Source organism: Podarcis raffonei, chromosome 11, assembly GCF_027172205.1.
Source record: "Podarcis raffonei isolate rPodRaf1 chromosome 11, rPodRaf1.pri, whole genome shotgun sequence".
NCBI lineage: Eukaryota > Metazoa > Chordata > Lepidosauria > Squamata > Lacertidae > Podarcis > Podarcis raffonei.
In genome coordinates this window covers 26,892,158-26,910,436 of record NC_070612.1, presented here as the reverse complement: position 1 = coordinate 26,910,436, position 18,279 = coordinate 26,892,158, and the positions used below count along the sequence as shown (strand labels likewise).

General features: G+C 38.2%; 1 protein-coding gene across 17 annotated transcripts in view; it reads right to left on the bottom strand.

The window, feature by feature from the left end:
- The window catches only part of MAST4 (microtubule associated serine/threonine kinase family member 4), a 200,944-nt gene that overhangs the window by 56,685 nt on the left and 125,980 nt on the right, over positions 1–18,279 (bottom strand). For 13 of the 17 annotated variants that reach the window (XM_053409245.1, XM_053409248.1, XM_053409247.1 and 10 more), the window contains 4 exons: positions 9,491–9,579; positions 5,093–5,162; positions 1,798–1,818; positions 742–820 (listed from right to left, as the gene is read on the bottom strand). In XM_053409245.1, the coding sequence (XP_053265220.1) occupies positions 742–820; positions 1,798–1,818; positions 5,093–5,162; positions 9,491–9,579 (259 nt within the window). The remainder of the gene's footprint in view (positions 1–741; positions 821–1,797; positions 1,819–5,092; positions 5,163–9,490; positions 9,580–18,279) is intronic. The other 4 variants (XM_053409246.1, XM_053409251.1, XM_053409253.1 and 1 more) reach the window with 1 other exon arrangement.

The window sequence follows — 18,279 nt, the reverse complement described above, 5'->3', positions numbered from 1 at the left end:
AAATAACTATTTGTATTATAGCTAAGTGATGCATGGAATCCTGCTAAATAAAAATTTCAAAGTGAAAATCAGTTATGAGAGGATACAAAGTACCTTCTGGCATATATAAAATATACTATCATGTCGTACTGTATATTATATGAAGGAAGGGAAATCAACAGTGGCTAGAACACACAGTGTGTCTGTTGAAAGAGGGACAATAACAGAAAAAGTGTATTCGTTAGAAATACAGCTCTCCTTGAATAGCATTTTTGGGCAGAGGATCAGTGCAAGTTCTCTATTATGTCAGTGAGGCTGCCTTAATAATTACTTATTAGCTAGCATGCCTGTAACTGTTTTCAAGCACTGCATATAATTTTTTCATTCTAGTTCAGCAGACAGCATCTATTGTATGAAAGGAGGGGGGAACTCATTGCCAGAAAAAGTTAAAATAGTAAATATTTTGACAAGCATAGTGGGGTGGGCGATCCAATCAAAATCCTTTCAAATTTAAATAGATGGTATTGCTGGGATAGTGCCTCTCCCTATATCCCTACCCCTACTGTAGATACTAGTAGAAGTCTACATTATTGTTTAAAATCTTACAAGGGCTGAATCTGAGAATATATTACAAGCAGAAGCTATCTATCTATCTATCTATCTATCTATCTATCTATCTATCTATCATCTATCTATCTATCTATCTATCTATCATCTATCATCTATCATCTATCTATCTATCATCTATTTATAGTTACTTACTGAAACAGTTGAGCTTGGAGTATTTGTACCATAGCCAGAAGAGGGGAGTGATGCCAGTGACCAACGTCGTCCATCAGTCCTGTTGGGAATTTGAGTTAAGTCACATAAGACAACTGTTAACACTACAGTATTAAACAAAAACTGTTGGAATAAAATCCATGAAATGTTGTGGTGTACCATGAGGAAATACAGACAAGCTCATAAGCAAGCTTTTTTACAAGGCACTTTTTTTAAAAAAAAGCTCATGAAATAATCCAACCGTGAATGGGATGTTTTAGGATATCGGTTAGAGACAACGCAAAACAGGAACAGGATGGAGGAGAGACCGATGCACAACCATGACAGGCTAGAAAATGGAATGTACATGGAAATGTATCTAAAATGCACCAAGAATTCCAGCAGCTTGACTTGCAAAACTAAACATTTTCATAAAATTATAAATTTTGGTAGAACAAAACATTTACCATGTAGGACAATTTCAAATTCTACATTCAGACATAGGACTGCCAACTCAAATTTTCAGCTGGATGAGGCCTAAATACTCTGCTCATGTAACATGTGCAGTTATAGTGCCTGTGTTTATAATTCCTCTGCTACAGCACTACCATCCATGTCCAGCAGGAGACTACAACTGTTTCACAGACAAAAGTATAAAATAACATACACATGATATGCACTGTCTGCATCCAACACAGCTGATAGCTCTGTGATTGCTAATCAGTGCCGGGGGCGGGGGGGGGGCAGGTAAGCTTGCCAGCACAATGGTGAAGAGAGCTCCTTCAATGCTGTTTTCCTGGGCTCCAGTGGTGAATTGAGAGCCTTTTACATTTTTGTGACCTATATGACCCGTGTATGCAATAAGGTTACACAGTGCTGCTTAACTAATAGTGGGGGGATCAGCTTTCCCTCACCCCACTTTTGGCAACATTGTTCTGAGAAAAAGGAAAAACCCTGGCTTGGCTGGTTTGTTTCTAGGCAGTTGGCAATCCTAGTCAGAAATTTACAATCAAATTAACAAACCACAAAAAGAGAGTAGTAAGTTTTCGAGACAGTTACCTCTCGTTTCGATGCCCATGACTGCATTATAATTGTGCAAAGCATATTTAAAAAACAAATGAAGAAGTAGAACAACAACTTTCTAAATATAAGTGCATGACAATCAGCATAGACAGCTTCAAAATATATGGGGACGTACCCTGCATGGCATTTTGCAAAAGATCTTCCAATTTTACAAGAGATGTAAAAAGAAACACAACTCTGGGGTGGGGGGATCTGTGGTGCTCCAGATTTTGTCAGGTTACAACTTGCATAATCCCTGATCAATAACCATGGCAGCTGGGGCTGATGGGAGTTGGGAGTCCAACCTAAGGAGGGCCTCAGGTTCTCCATCCCTGACATAACTGAATGATGCAACTTTTGTTTATTCAAAGCCCATTCTCTATATTTTACTCAACTTTGGTAAGTGCAACGACCTGCTTCTATTTACACAAACACCCTGTTGGTGATTTTTTCCATAATGCTACAGCAAAGTGGTGTCAGACCAAGGTGACTTCTAAAGTGGAAGTCCTATTTCCCATGAAGAAATAGGGAGACGCCAGTCTTGCTACGTTTCCAGAGAAGGTCAGAAGAGCAACCAGGGGCATCCATTCAGTAATAGGATGTGTGAACTTTTGCTTATTAGAAATTTGTTGTGTTTTAAAGAAAACTGCTGTGAATAGATCAGTATTTCCCACTTTTCCCCCCTGTGGACCACTTGGTTGCTGAGGGTCTTGGTGGACCACTTAATTATTTTTCTAGTTGTTGGAACAATTGTAACGTGCTGTGCTAGATGCTGCAATGTTTTTAATTGTATCTTTACAAGCATGCCAAAGACCATCTAAATGAAGTTAATGGACCACTGATGGTCTTGTGGACTAGACAGACACCCCTTTCATGTTACCATACTATGTTTTTTTGCTCTGCCAACTTTCTCACTTGCATGGTGTGAATACTAAGTCTCATATAGTGATGTATCCTCACATGTATTTCAGCATCCTTACTATATGCACAGCAGCCAGCTAGAGTGATGACAGTTTCACTCATATTGCAGAGGGGTAAATAGGAATGGAGTGCTGGTATAATGGCACTTTGCCACTTCTAGCATGCTCATTAAGCTATGAAAACAAAGCAATGAAGCAAATGCATTGTGTAAGACTTGCTCTAATCTAGAAGGCGGGGGAACGAGAACCTCTTTCTAAAGAACAGATTATTTCCTCACTGAAAAACAGATTGTTGCTGAAAGTAGTAATTCAGGGAGAAACATTTCTATGAACACAAATATATAATGTTAAATATTTAAAACACACATCCAAACACGTAATGACAGTAGTAAGATAGACTTTTTTCAGATTTTTGAGATGCACAGTTCTTTTAAATCAGCAAAGTTAGGATGAACCAATCACTTTTCATTCCCAAAACTCTTGGGTTGGGCTTTCAATAAAACACATGTGCATAAGATCCTCTGTTTTATTCTATGAGCAAGGCAAAACTTAGTCTTTACAATGGGAAATTCCTATATACAAATAGAAGAAGGGGTAACTCCTGCATTCCTGGCTTTTGCTCATGGTAACAGTTACAACTCAGAGAATCAATGCAATTTATTATGCTACAGATCTATTTTTTTCCTATTGGTATTTCCTCTGCTGTATAAAACTGGCACACAATGTAAATTAGTTTTCAATCAGCTATTCCGAAATACATAGTAGTGGTTTATGTTTCTGAACAAATATGAAAAGAAGATGGAAAATAAATTGGGAAGGAATAGTATATCCTTAAAGAAAATGTTGAAAGAATAGAAACTGCAAGATAAATCAATCGGAATTTTCAAATAAATCTGTATATAATCTGTATATAATCAAAATGTAACATTTTATGCATCTGTCTCTCCCAACATTAATACTTATATGATTTCTATAAGGCCGTGACAAATGGAGTTGTATTCAGGTTTGTGGCTTTCTTCTCACTCACCGAAAAAAGAGAAAGGATCACAGGCAAAAACTGCAGGAGACTGCAGTTATTTGGAGAAGAGGTATTTCTTACCCAGGTTACTGAATCCACTAGAGAAAGGGGGTCATTGTCCAGCATTTGACAATTATCATGTTTGAACATGCCAGTTTTAATGTTATTTTCACATCTGTGCCGAGACAGGTGGGGAGGAAGGTGTAGCATTTGAATTTCATGCTACATATCAGCTACACTGGTTATCTGTGCATGCTTCAGATAACAATTTTTTAGAAACCACTGGTTTCTTTTATATAGAATGGGTTCATTTTCTTCAGGTGACCAACAGATCACTTATACTGATGCAATAGTACTATACAATCACAAATGCATCTTCCAAGAACTATACAAAAATTAATCCTCACAAAGGTGTTCCTAGGTAGACAAATACTATGCCAGATGAGGCATGATCCACTCTTTTTCTAACACAACTTTCACTCTGTCGTATTTTCTGGGTTTCGTTCTGCTAGGGGCATCTTCATCAGTGGAGTCACCCTAATCAACAATGGCAGCTCTTCTCTGGGTGACTCACCACACAGCATTGTGGCTTAATTAATAGTTCTGCAGAATGACAATGTAGTGACAATCTCTTTTGACAGATTCCCATACTGTACTCCACCCCAGTTGGCTCCTTTCAGTGTAGTAGGAAACTGGTTTTGGAAATCACTGAGGTAGATAACTCCTTCAGTATTTCCCATAACAACACACGTATCATTCCAGTTGTGGAAGAGCTAGTTTGAAGTCAAAGGACTCTCTCTCAAGATGCCGCATTAAATAGCACATACCAATTTATGAGTGGAAGCTTTTAGAATGTACTGATACCTATCATAAGAAGTGATGGACACTCCTTCCTTGGAGGTTTTTAAGCAGAGGTTGTATGGCCATCTGATCGAGGTGAGATTCCTGCATTGCAGAGGGTTGAACTAGATGACCCTCAAGGTCCTTTCCAACTCTACAATTCTGGGTTCCTATAATTCACTAGTACAGTTTTGCAAAGGCTGGATTACAGGCCGCTGTAAATTCTATACGTGTTTTCTAGTCTTTTTAAAATTAATTAAGTTAAATTAAATTAAATTACTATGAAGGAAGGGAAAGAGGTGATAATCCTGGTTCTTATATGAATGAACTTAAGATATTGCAAGAAATTAGCAGTATCAAGAAGCAAGTTGTGAAGACTATTATAAATTGAACTGCATTTTAATGCAACATACATTGGTGTTTCTTACCTCCACCAGAATATTATAAATGCAAAGCAAAGCATGATTCCCAACTATTAATTATGACACATCAAATACACACAAACCCATCCTACCTTCGTGCAAAAGAAAAGTGGGCTGAGGCACTAGGAGAAAAATTTCTAGGGCTATCTTGAGGACTGCTCCCTGGTGAGAAACAGAAGAAAGTAAGAAAATTATTTAAAGTGTCATACAATCATAGTAAGACTCAGTGAAAATCCTCAGAAACCTATTTTGCTCTGATTATCATTTGTTTGTATAGCACTTAATGCGTATCGTGCTTAATGACAAAGTTGGTCAGATAGTGTAACCTTCAAGTTCTATTCCAGCCATATACATTGGCTTGCCTTGTGCTGCCCTGACTGCTTTTGTTATGGAGTGGCATATAAAGTAAATAAATAAAATATAATTATCTAAAATGTAAATAAAATGGAAGCCAGACTCTTAACTTCCATCCTGCTTTCTATCTGTGGTTCTCTCAATATTTATTTATTATTTTATTCATTGAATTTGTATACCACCCTTCATCTAAATATTTAAATATAACATAAAAACGTAATATATAACATAAAAATACAAAACAAGAACACAAAAGACATAACAAAAAACAAAAACAATTATTACATCATCTCAACCAAAATTAGTTCACCACAGCTACAAAAATATTTCTGTTTGGGGGGGCGGAATGTTAAGACTGAAACTCTGGTTTTTAAAAAAAGTATATAAAATATGTGTATATCTGTTCTCAATATATCAGCATTTAAGGACATTTGCAATAAACACTGATATCCACGGTTTAAAAATACTATCTTTCAACATTTTCCTTGCCCCCCCTTAAAAACCATTCTATATGCCAACAAACAAACCATGAAAATTAGATGGAAAGTTATTCCCAGGACTGGTAAAACCAAGGCATGGGGAGGTGATCTTAAATGATATGAAGATATGACTGCTCATTGTGAAGAGAACATTTCCTTTGGGGCCTTGTTACTTTCTCACATTAGACCACTCAACCTGCTGCTGAACACTGAGAAAGCTTGGCAGGCAGCTGTTGAGGGAAAGTTCACCACTATTCCAGCCTGCCTCCCAGCATGCATAATTAGAGCATGTGGTCTGTCTACAGGGGAAACGCAAAGGCGACACAAGCAAGAATGTTCTTTTTATGAGCAGTGGTGTCTGTCAAGAAATACATAATCATCTTTCTAGAGAAACACACAACCCACTAAGTTTTTGATAAGCACACAGTCCAGTATATAGAAACAAGATTACACTGTTCAAGGGAATAAAGTTGAGTTATTGCACGCAAGGTTCGTCTTTTTCTATTTGACAACATTATTTAGTTTTAAAGGTAGCAAATAATCCAGTATGTGTACTAAAGAGTAATGCACTGCAGATGCTTAAACAGTAATTAACCAGTGGTCATAATAAACACTAGAGTTCTACTAGAAAATGTTAATTATTCAACTACTGTATAATTATTCTATTATAGTCATTCCTCAAGATTAATTTTGGTCATCAAAGCAACTCTCAGAGGTGTTCCAGGCTCCATTAACCAATTTGGTGTCAACACTCTATGGTCCACCCTGAAGGGCTCTAATGGCTGATTACGCAATGAAGTGATGGAAGCAGTGATGGAAGTTGGCCCTGCTCACTGCCCACATGGTTATGTGCTCCAACACACAATTGGTTTTCTTCATAGCAGGGAATTCACCACCTGTGTTCTACATTGTCTAGCCTGTTTCATAGCACATCTCTCCCCAGTATACCAGGGGCAGAGAATGTGTTCCACATACTCAGAGAGGAGTGATTGTACTTATGGCCCTTTGCATTATGCCATTTCACAGCAAGATGAGAGCCTCAGAAGGATCACCAGCTTTATCCACCAGAAAATCCCCCAGAATGGTCAGGAATCCATCAGAATCCGTAGGTTTTGGGGGTTTGACCATCCTAACTGGGGGCACACCCCTGAAGTTGGTAACAGCAGCCCACACTTCACTAGAAAATCTTGTCTGGAACTCTTGGGGCAAATAGATCTTAAGCAGAAATCTTATGACGAAGATGCTTGGAAGAACACACATCCCTACAGCTGAAGATTTGCTTTTGCTGAATATATTGATTTTCTTTTAAAACTTTATTGCCTTTGCCAGTCACTAAACTCAGTATTTAGATGCAAAAGAGTTCACAGCATGTTGCACAGCTGACTCGTTTAAGTATTCAAATAACTCAAACAGACGGCAAGAAAACCCAGAGACAATAGGAGTAGGAATCATACTGCTGCCACGATTTAAGGCGTGGCATTTCAGAAAAGCAACTGGAGTCTCATCTATGACCTTCATCGCTCACAGCATTTCTCTCAGTACTCATCCACCTATCTGCTAGTCAATACCTGAGAGGCTTTCAAATGACAACCAGTGCCGGTTAATTCTCTGCCCATATGTGCACTGCTTCCTTATTACTCAAATCCTGCTGTTCTCAGGGATTTTGCTGGCTGTTCCAGCTTTCACACATTTCATTTGCTGTCGAGACTACTACTGACGTTTCTGGCCAGATAAAGTAAACCTGATTGGTAGGGTCAGGCATTATATAATTAACACTACAATCTCCAGGGAGAGGCAAACACTGAGAGCGAGTAATCAGTATTTCAAAATACTGTATTTAATGGCAATATATAAGGAGCTGTGTTGCATACATGTTGCATTATGTGAATATATTCAGAATGCAGAGCTTCAGAAATCCTGAAGAACTCTGAGAGAGCAACTATTGCACTGACTATAGATTATTGCTGTGCTTTAGTGCCTGGAACAAGTGTTTTGATACACAGACGGTACTAAGGGAGATTAATAACTGATCTTTTAGATTATACACAGGATCAGTTAGAAACCTTGTTGTTACCACTTGACAACTCTCTTTAATGCCTATCTGCATTTATCATCATAGCCACAAAATACACTAGTAACTACTCAAATTTATTAGTTTGTAGTAATCTGGCAAATTTTATAATTCAGGCAACTATCCAGGAAGCTATCGTCTCTGTTTTGACACCCTAGAATGTAACTATGCTGCAGATGGCAGAAAAATAATTTTCCAAGAAACTGCCAGATGATTTATGTGGGAAAAGATTTCAGAATATGTTGCTGAGCTTGATTAAATGTAGATGATCCCAGAAGATAACAGAACTCACTACAGGAAAGTTTCCTATCTCTTATATCTGATTATCTATCAGAACATGTAATTTCTGAAAGGAAAATGTTAATTTTTCACTAAGTGGCCTTGTGGCACTAGCAGCAGGCTTGCTTTGAAGAAAGCTTTCAATTCAATGTCTCCAAACAAGCCCCTGGGAAAGAGTGTTTGGGAAAATTTGAACCTACAGAAATGTTGGTGGCTGTCAGTACAGTACTACAATTTATTTGTATTACATATTTCAGTTGGTCTATATTATGTCTCCTAATGAAAAAAAAGCATAAAATCAGTACTGGAAAATGACAGTTCCCAAACTGTAAATATATTTCTGATATATAATTTTGTTGTATAGGCATTTTGATTTGGTAAACTTTAGTAAGATTTGCAGTGAAATCAATGTGTAACTTATCAAGTCTTCATGTTTCAGAGAAGTTCTGTGATAGTACAATTGCTTTAAAATTACAACCATAATGTTATTTTCTTGTCTCTCCTTCTGTCCTCATGTTTTATGTTAATGCTTAAAGACTCCATTCTTTGCTTAAATGTATTTCTGTATGACACTGCTGTCTCTCATTTCTTTCATTTGAATTGTGTGAACTGAGCATTTTATGTGCATGAAGCTTTCAACCCAGAGCTGGAAAAACAGTTCCATTTTAGGAACCAGTATCAATTATTTAGGCGCTAACTGTGAATGGAAATGAATATATATTTGTGATCAGATATCATGTGTGTGATCAGCTATGTAGAATCTTTTTTCTATACAAATGCAAATTGAAAATCACTTAAAACCAAAAGGTTTTTTGTGAAAATGTCAGATCCACAACCTGATGATACCTTTATTCCCACACCCACATGCTGGTGTTTTTTCCTGTGAAACACTGTTAAGACTGAGGGCCTAGAGAAAGATTAGTTTACTCATTAACCTGTCTATGTACAGCATTAATCTGCAAATAATTTTCAGTGTCTCTGCTATTTGAAATGAGGTGGGCAAGGACCAGAGGGATGGCCTTCTCTGTTGTAGCACCTTTTTAATGAAATTTGTCTGGTCTGAGCACCAGGCAAATAGCTTTTTATTTCCTCTGAACTTTGTTACCTAAGGAATTTTCTGGTGTTGCTGCTGCTAAAACTTACCATTAATGTGTTTAAACCAGCATTAAAAACTACAATTTCAAACTTTCATTCTAATCTTGGTTCTACGGTGATCATTGGAAGTGCTAGGATACCCCAGTCCAGTCATGTTATATAATCACACTACAAGATTTCTCTCTTAAGTCTATGGAAACAGTGGAATTTACCTGCATGAGCTGAAAGTGGCGAATGGGGCCGGGGCATAGCTGGGGACTGTCCATTGCATATCAAACTTTTTCGGTTACTTGTCCGGCAACTGTAGAAAGAGAAGAGAATACTTAAAAGTATAAATGGTTCAAATATGTAGCATCCCAACCCTCTTTTTAACTCAGAATTACTATCTTGTGATAGGCGTTCTGAATTCAGGGGAGGGGGAAAAACCCCTAGAATTATACCACATTATACCTAGAATTATACACACACTGAATGTTAAATGAGTTATATCCCATATATCAGCAGGAGAAAATGCATTAAGGTTAATTATAACCACAATTTTAATGCAGATATTATCCCCAAAGAAATCCACCTGCCACTATGACATTACACTATTAACACTGACATTTTATCTGATACAGAACAACAGTCTTATTTATAATACATAAAAATGTCAGAAAAAAAGATGACCATTTAGAACCACCATTTGATACATGGATTTCCTAATTCCATCCAGGGCAATAATCTATCTATCTTATGATATACTAATTAAAAAACTAATTATTGAAGCAAATTTCACATCTGCGTCTTTTTGTAAATAGACCAGGCACATCCTACAAAGATAAATGTGTTCTTTCACTCATACATTTTTCATCTCAAGCACTGCAAATCACTATTTTTCTCCATTACAGATAATTATGACATGAATGGCAAACGCATACATCTACTAAAAAGCAGGACCTCTGCAGCTTTAAGTGAATTCATACTCTTGTAATTATAAGCAAATACACCTAAGAATATCATCTTCCACCTTGAAACACACATGTAAATTATTTCCCCTAAGATAATGAAATTGTGAATGAGCAAAAATGTGTGCATCAAATATGTTAACATTTGGAATACAAATTATTCCATTACATCTTCAGAATGAACATAGGAAACTGCCTTATACCAGGTCATACTATTTGCCAATCTAGCCTAGTACTCTGACTGACAGTGACTCTCTGGGGTATCAGGCACAGTTCTTTCCCATCATCTGCTACCTGATTCTTTTTAACTGAAGATATTGGGAACTATACCTGGGACATTCTGAAGTGAAAGTATATGCTCTGCCAGTGAGCTATGGCCTGCTTAAACTAAGGAAGGGTGAATGCATACATTGAATCCACACTGTAAGTCTTCAAACACATACATGCGCACACACAAGCAACAAAAATACAAATAGCTCACACTTCTATAGGCAAGGAAATAAAACACTGATCAAGTTCCTGCAGAAGGGTGGTATCCAGCTAAGTCATACTCAGAGTAAACCCACTGAAGTAAACAGACTTACAATAAATTCATCCTAAGTCAATTAATTTCAATGGACCTACAAAGAGCATGACTTAGTTGGATACCACTCAATCTGTTTTTGCAGTGGCATAGTTGTGGAGTTACAACCCTATGTAAGCGAAATCCATCCCTGAAGGCCAATAATATGATTTCAATGAGAGAAGCTAAAGTAGGATTTTATCTGCTCCGAAAACAAGTGGTAGATAGGGCTCTGAACATGAGTGTTCTACAGCAGTGGTGTCAGAACTTCGAAATCCTTTCACAAGTTTCTAGTTCCTTAAAGAAACAGAAGTATTTGAGTACTCTTGTTAAGGAACCATAGTCTACTCAGTACTCCTAGGCAAACATATACCTTCACATATATTTCCTGTAAACTACTTTCACCACTCAGCGATCCAATTTTAAATGTTCAAACCACAGTTTTTTTGTTTTTGTTTTACAGTTCTGCTAAATGAGGACCATTTATCACATTATCGTTTTGCTTTAAAACCCTGCTATATTCAGAACAGCTTATATTTAAATGTCAGATGTCTATTAAAAAGAAAAGTATGGCATGTCTGTTTCTACATGTAAAAAGACATGCGCCCCTATTTATTTAATTGCCTATTAACTGTTAAAATCAACTTAGCGCTGGTGAGAAAGGTCACATTTGAAACTGAATATTGTTACTAAGAAACCACTTGCAATTCTTACGCCCTCCCCATTTCACACTGTTTCAAACATGGGCTACAATCACTTTGATCATCATTTTGTGGCTATAGGGAAGGCTCAACTAGCTGGGGTTTTTTGCACATTGGATAAGGGGTCATCACAACTCAAACCACCAACAGCTGGGCAGCAGCCTTCTGTCAAACCCCTCATATTACATATTACATGAATATACTAAGGGAGCAGATCAAACACATAAGGACCCATAAATCAATATTTACATACAATCACGTTGCAATGTGGTGCTACTAAGTGCAGCTTTCAAGATAAGGCAATCAGCAGCACAGATAATGGCCCTGTTAGGTATGCTACCATTAATGTTTCTTCTTCAGAGAGAGTCGTTTACTATGAATACATGGGTAAATTACTGGCAATAAAGGTTAATTGCTAAAAAGAGCTGGGTGAAAGGAATGTGCTGGCAGCAATTGCTTTTTATCACGCTTTTCACTTGAAATCTGACATCTGTTTTAATCATTTATAATAATTTCATTTTAACATCCTTAATTATTAATATTTACACTTGTAATGAAGATGGATATATGGGCTGTAAACTATTATGGCAGAACCTTTAACAGCAAACACTGAATATTGTAATATATCCCTTAATTTTGTTGTCATTGTAATGTGCTTGCTGGTTGAGCAGTAGATAAAGCTTTAAAAGAATATGGGTCTTTGTATTTGGAAAGCACAACAAATGAAGTGCTTTCTAAACCAATTTTAAATTCCAAATGTCATGTAGGAACACAATATAAAGTGATACAGGCAAGGATGAATGAATGGAGGATGGAGGCTGCAGGCTTTTTTACTATTAAAAATGTACTGCTAAACATAATCTCACAGAGGTAGGCTACCTCTGGCAAGATATGGTATATGTCCACTTTGTTTACACTAGATAAGTTTACATTATATTCAACATGATGTGAAAGGTGACTTCAGATTTATTTGCTTTGCTAAGCACAGATTCCAGAGTGCCAACTCTGTTTATGGCACAGCAGCCTAAGGTGCAGATGAGGATAATAATAATAATAATAATAATAATAATAATAATAATAATTATTTATACCCCACCACTCTGGGTGGCTTCTAACACAATATTAAAATACAGTCATGCATCAAACATTAAAAGCTTCCCTAAACAGAGCTGCCTTCAGATGTCATCTAAAAGTCTGGTAGTTGTTGTTCTCCTTGACATCTGGTGGGAGGGCGTTCCACAGGGCAGGTGCCACTGCCGAGAAGGCCCTCTGCCTGGTTCCCTGTAACTTGGCTTCTCGCAGTGAGGGAACTGCCAGAAGGCCCTCGGCATTGGAACTCAGTGTCCGGGTAAAACGATGGGGGTGGAGACGCTCCTTCAGATCATCTGTTCAACATAGGCTATGAGAGCAACAAAGGACACAGCAATTTTGTTGGAACAAAGCCTCTATAAATGTATTGGCAAAAATTATGCCAACATGTTTGCAACTTTTAAAACTATTTTACTTCAGCATCCTTATTAACTTCAGACAAAAAGGCTTTTCATCTATAAAACAATCTTGAAGCCAATAGCAGTTAAATAACAGATTAGCTTAAGTACTACTAGTTAAAGCCATTTGCTTAGATCAAACCTAGCTATGGTTACTTGTTATGAAAACACACCTTGGTGTACCTCAAAATCATGTGCTTCCCTTTGCCCTCTCCATATGCAAGGAGATTGAAACATTCTGGTTTCATTTTTCATAAAGCACAATTTCCTCCTACTCTAGGAACTTTGCTTTAGTCTAACTAAAGCTAGATAAACATCGGAAGAGCAAGCCACATTTTGATAGCCTGTTTTACAAACACAAACAATATATACAATTCTAAAGTTTAAATTGGAGAGAGGTAAAGACATACTTTGCCTGGGTAAAATTTGGTTTAGGACTGGCTCTGCTATTTGTCATCAAGCTCCTGACTATGAGAGAAGGGTTAAATCTTCCTTTTCCATGCCTTACACACATGCACAATGCAATAAAATTATATAGTATGTCAGACTATCAGCACAGTAAATTGTTCCTGAGACCTGCCTTAGTCTGCATTGTATTTTTACTTTATTATCCATGTAATGCAAATATACACAAGATGAAAAAACACATAAATGTTAAAATTTAACTCCAATGGGGCATGAATGTTTAGTACCATATTCTTGTTACGCAAGGATTTACAAAGCATGGTTGGTTTCATAACTACGTTGCTACTTTCAGCAAACTTAATTTCACAGTACACAAATATTTTGCCTCGCCTCTGTCTATAAGGGCAAAAACTGAGCTTTTTTTTTTTTTTAACAGCTTAAATTTATGCCAGAACTTTGTTTTTAGTTCCAGGGCTATATCCAAAAATGTGTGAAGAAATATGTATCTTTGTATCTGCAGGGTGCATTTCACATATTGAGGAGAAAAGCATTAATGGCTATTTTTGTGACGTAGTAAGTGGAAGTTTGTTTCAAAAGAAATAACTGACCGTGCTGATCATTGGGAACACTGGTTGAGAGTTGAAATGTGCATGTTAAACTGATTCAGCCCATGAAGCTAACAGGGCAGAGCCCAGAGTGCAGGCCCATGCAGGGCTGACAAGAGTATTCTCCACGAGACGCAGCACCTCATCTGATCTAACGCTACATGCTAGTACAGTGGATGTGATCTGTGGGGAGGTACATTCTCAACCTGCAGCGTTCGCAACCCGCAGCGCCGCGTCTGCGCATGTGCAAAGTGTGATTTAGCGCTTCTGCACATCTGCCGAAACCCAGAAGTAACCCGTTCCGGTACTTCCGGGTTTCGGCGCATCCGTAATCCAAAAAAACGCAACCTGAAGCGTCTGTAACCCGAGGTACAACTGTACGCAGTAACATAGATCCAGATTTTACTATTGAAGCCTTGCAATGCATATGGACAGGCATGGCCATTTTGCCCATTAAGTCCCCAGTTGGCTGTAAGGCCCGGGACATTCTTGGCATGACAGTGCAAGTCCGGGAGGCCCCTGGCACCCCCCTCAGCCAGCTTAGCCTTCCAAGGCCCAGGACAAATATACCCAGCTGCTCCCCACCCCAGTATGGGCCTGCCAGAGGGCATTTCTTCTTTTTCTGGGATCCCTTTGGGGGCGGGAGGGAGAGAGAGAGAGGCATCTTTTCCATCACCCCTCAAAGTTCTTACTGGACTATTCCTCTACGAGGCTCCCCAAGTCCCTTCAGTCTGTTTATTTCCCAGTTGCTTCCTCATCTGTTCTCTGCTTGCCTGCCAAGCTATACTGCCTCTCTGCCTTATGGCCTACATCCCTGGCTTTTAAAAAGCTTACTCACTTGTCTCACACACGAGGGTAATATTTTGAACAGGATTATTTTAGAAGTGCCATGTGCTCATGAAATGTAGTTTGACCCTGGTGGTGCCTGCCATATTTTCAAGATGGCTAGGTTCTCTGTGCCTATATGCCACTTTGATTAGTTGCAATTAAAATAATAGTAATAGCCCAAGATTCCCAATCTGCAGTCTTAAACAAATCTTAAAATATTTATAAAGCACACATGAAAATATCAGAAATAAAGCAAAGAATGGTGCAAAATACTGCTAGCAGTAATATAGAAATATATATTAAATTCTGTATTCACCAGCTATGTGCTTCACATTTAGATCTCAACTGAGCAGAAACACTGTATGACACAAGTATTATCCCCAAGAGAATTTATAGCATGGCAGGGCTTTCAGGTCTCTGGTTATCATTTAGTTAATATCTAGTTGGTTGAATCAACATTTATTGAAATGTAAAAACTTCTTGAGCTAAGAAGGTAGAACAGATGAAGGCAGGCAATGGCTATATTATTCTGTACACTGCAAAGTTTCAATGATCAAACTTATTATTACTTTATATATTTATTAACAAGAGTGCATACTGTTTTCACAGTGCAGCCATCCCACCCTTCCTGGTGACTTTTGGGGCTCCGCGGGGACTTTTTCCTCAGCCTGATACTCTCACAGTGGACACTCGGCAGCTGGGTTGTCTTTCTGGCAGGGAGGCTAAAGCCTCAAAATCCTGCACTGAACAGGCAGGTGTGAATGGATGGCTTCCCTAGGATCCTTCAAACTGTGCAAGGAAGGAAGAGGAGGCAGTTGCCCAAGGGCCTGTGGCTTTGTGCCTGGCTATGCTTTGCTGGTAGAGTGTTTTTCCTTCACTTTCTAAATCTCATTCATTGCATCAACGACCCAAGTTGCAGAACAAGTTCGAGTCAAGTTCAATCAGGGATAGGCAACCTAAGACCCGGGGGCCGGATGTGGCCCAATCACCTTCTCAATCCGGCCCGCGGACGGTCCGGGAATCAGCCTGTTTTTACATTAGTAGAATGTGTCCTTTTATTTAAGATGCATCTCTGGGTTGTTTGTGGGGCATAGGAGTTTGCTCATCCCCCCCAAAAAAATATATAGTCCAGCCCACCACATGGTTTGAGGGATGGTGGACCGGCACACAGCTGGAAAAGGTTGCTGACCTTGAGTTAAATGATGCTGAAAGCACCATTTCAGTGGAATTCACTCCCACCACTCCTCACTGCAGCCTGGCAATGCTAAATGGCCTTTTGGTCAAAGTGAAGCTGATAGATCCCTCCCTAAAAGGTTTAAGGTGGATGTACACATAACCCCTGGAACACATGTCTCAGAGCATGCAGTAAACAAGCAACTGACTGACAAAGAGAGAGTGGCGGCTGCCTTGGAAAACAACCACCTGTTGGAAATAGTGAATCAGTGTTTGCATAGTTTACTTTGGGAGGTAGGAAAGATACCCAACTTGCTTGTTCCTGGCATCAATTGGACATATTTCCCTAGCAAGTTCTAACGTTTAGTCTTCTTTCTGTATCTTTTGTCTTGATTTCATGCTGGAGAAATCAAGCAAACCAAAACAATAATTCCATGCCGAATCGCAAGACTAGGACAAGTTATCCCAAAGAAGCATGATTTTAATTACAGCAGTCAGTTCCTTAGCAGTTTTCATCACTAGGCTTTCAATATTTACTGTATGTTAATCCTTTATTGCAAATACAGAGAAATCTGTCCCTAAAGAGGTATTAAGCCTTGCATACATAGCTCCCCTTCTCCTCTGCGATTGTCAACACATGCCATGGAGCACATCATCTACATCATCCACAATTATAGGTTTACATTTTGCTGTATAGTTTCCAAAGATGTTGTGATTCATAACAGTCTCTAAGTTGCAATGCTGTGTCAGCTTTCAGGCAACAATAGCCTTATTTTATACAAGCTCATTTCATATTTCTCACAGATACCTCACATAAGCCTATTTGGACATTTCTTCATAGTTTAGAACCCTCTATGAGTTTGAGGGCAAAGGTTTGAAGTGGGGAGCAACCTCTATCTGATTCCACGGAGACTCCATGCCTGATTTAAAATCCTGGCTGTGCAGGGTTCTAAATTGCGCAGGGAACTGCCACACAAGAAGAGGGCACTCCCCACTCAGTGCTTCATCATGAAACTCATGAAGGGCTCTAAAGAGTGTACACTGTACAGGTGATGTGCTCGAGAGAGCAGAGTTTGACTGTGCACCCCCACTTCTCGCTTGTTTGCTTATCTTTAAGTCTTCAGCAAAGTAGGTTGGCATGTTTTGATTTTTGAAAATGGGTTTTAAAAAAGAAAACAAAAAATGCAGCAAAAAGACAAACTGATTAGAGGGAGAATTGAAGAGAGCGCTCCAAAGGCATTGCTGAGATTGCTCTATTAGCAGAGGAGAAAATGACATGCAGTACAAAAATTTGCATTCCACTATATATTCTTAGAATGGAACAAAACACAATTTGTCAGCAAATAACTAAACTTCTGTAACATACTTTTAAAATCCCACAAGCTACTTTTCATTGTAGCCTCTATTAATGCATCTTATTGAAAGTTTACATTTACAATTTCATCAAAATGCTGCACTGGTCCATTAAATATAAATTACTAGCGCAATATTGATTAATTTTTATACTGACGAACACTGAGAGTTCTACCTCCCCAAAGTCACGCATCTTGTCACACTGACAGAATTAACCTTAATTATTTCACAGCAAAAGACCTAGCATCACAGCACATATGCAAATCTAAACAGTTAGGGAACTGCCCTTTGATTCAAATGTTACCTTTCAAGCTAGATAAGGCCCAAGTGAGGAACATATGAAAAATTAGTGCAGTCAAATTTTAATGATGTGGAAATAATCCTGAAACATCTTATGAGCACTTAAATCTGCCACCAAGTACCTGCTTTGCACATTAACACATTTCCACTTTTGGACAGGAAAGGGGGGATTTGATTGCAAAGAAGAGGTCTATGGAATGGGTTATCTGCATAAACAAGGAAACAAACTTTTTAAAAAGCTTTCCTCATATCCCATCATAAATTTAACCTATTTTTGTTTGTGACATTATTAGAAGGATCTCTAGAAGACTATGGCTTATGCTGCTCCTGTACAATTTTTTTGTGTTGTCCTTTTGTATTATGTCAACATGACATTTCAGTGAGAATGATACATTTCCTTGGATTTTTAAATATCCTGTTACATAATCTGGAGTACTGCTTGATATAAACTTCAGCTGAATATGTGACTAGTAAAATATATGGTGTTATATGACTAGCTGCTATATAAGCCAATTTACTATGTGACAGGGTACACTTGACAGAATTAGGCAACCAGCCAATTTTGTACATTGATGCCTTTATGAATAGACAATTGTAAACAGTATTTCCACCACACACATCCTTGAGTCGATATCATATT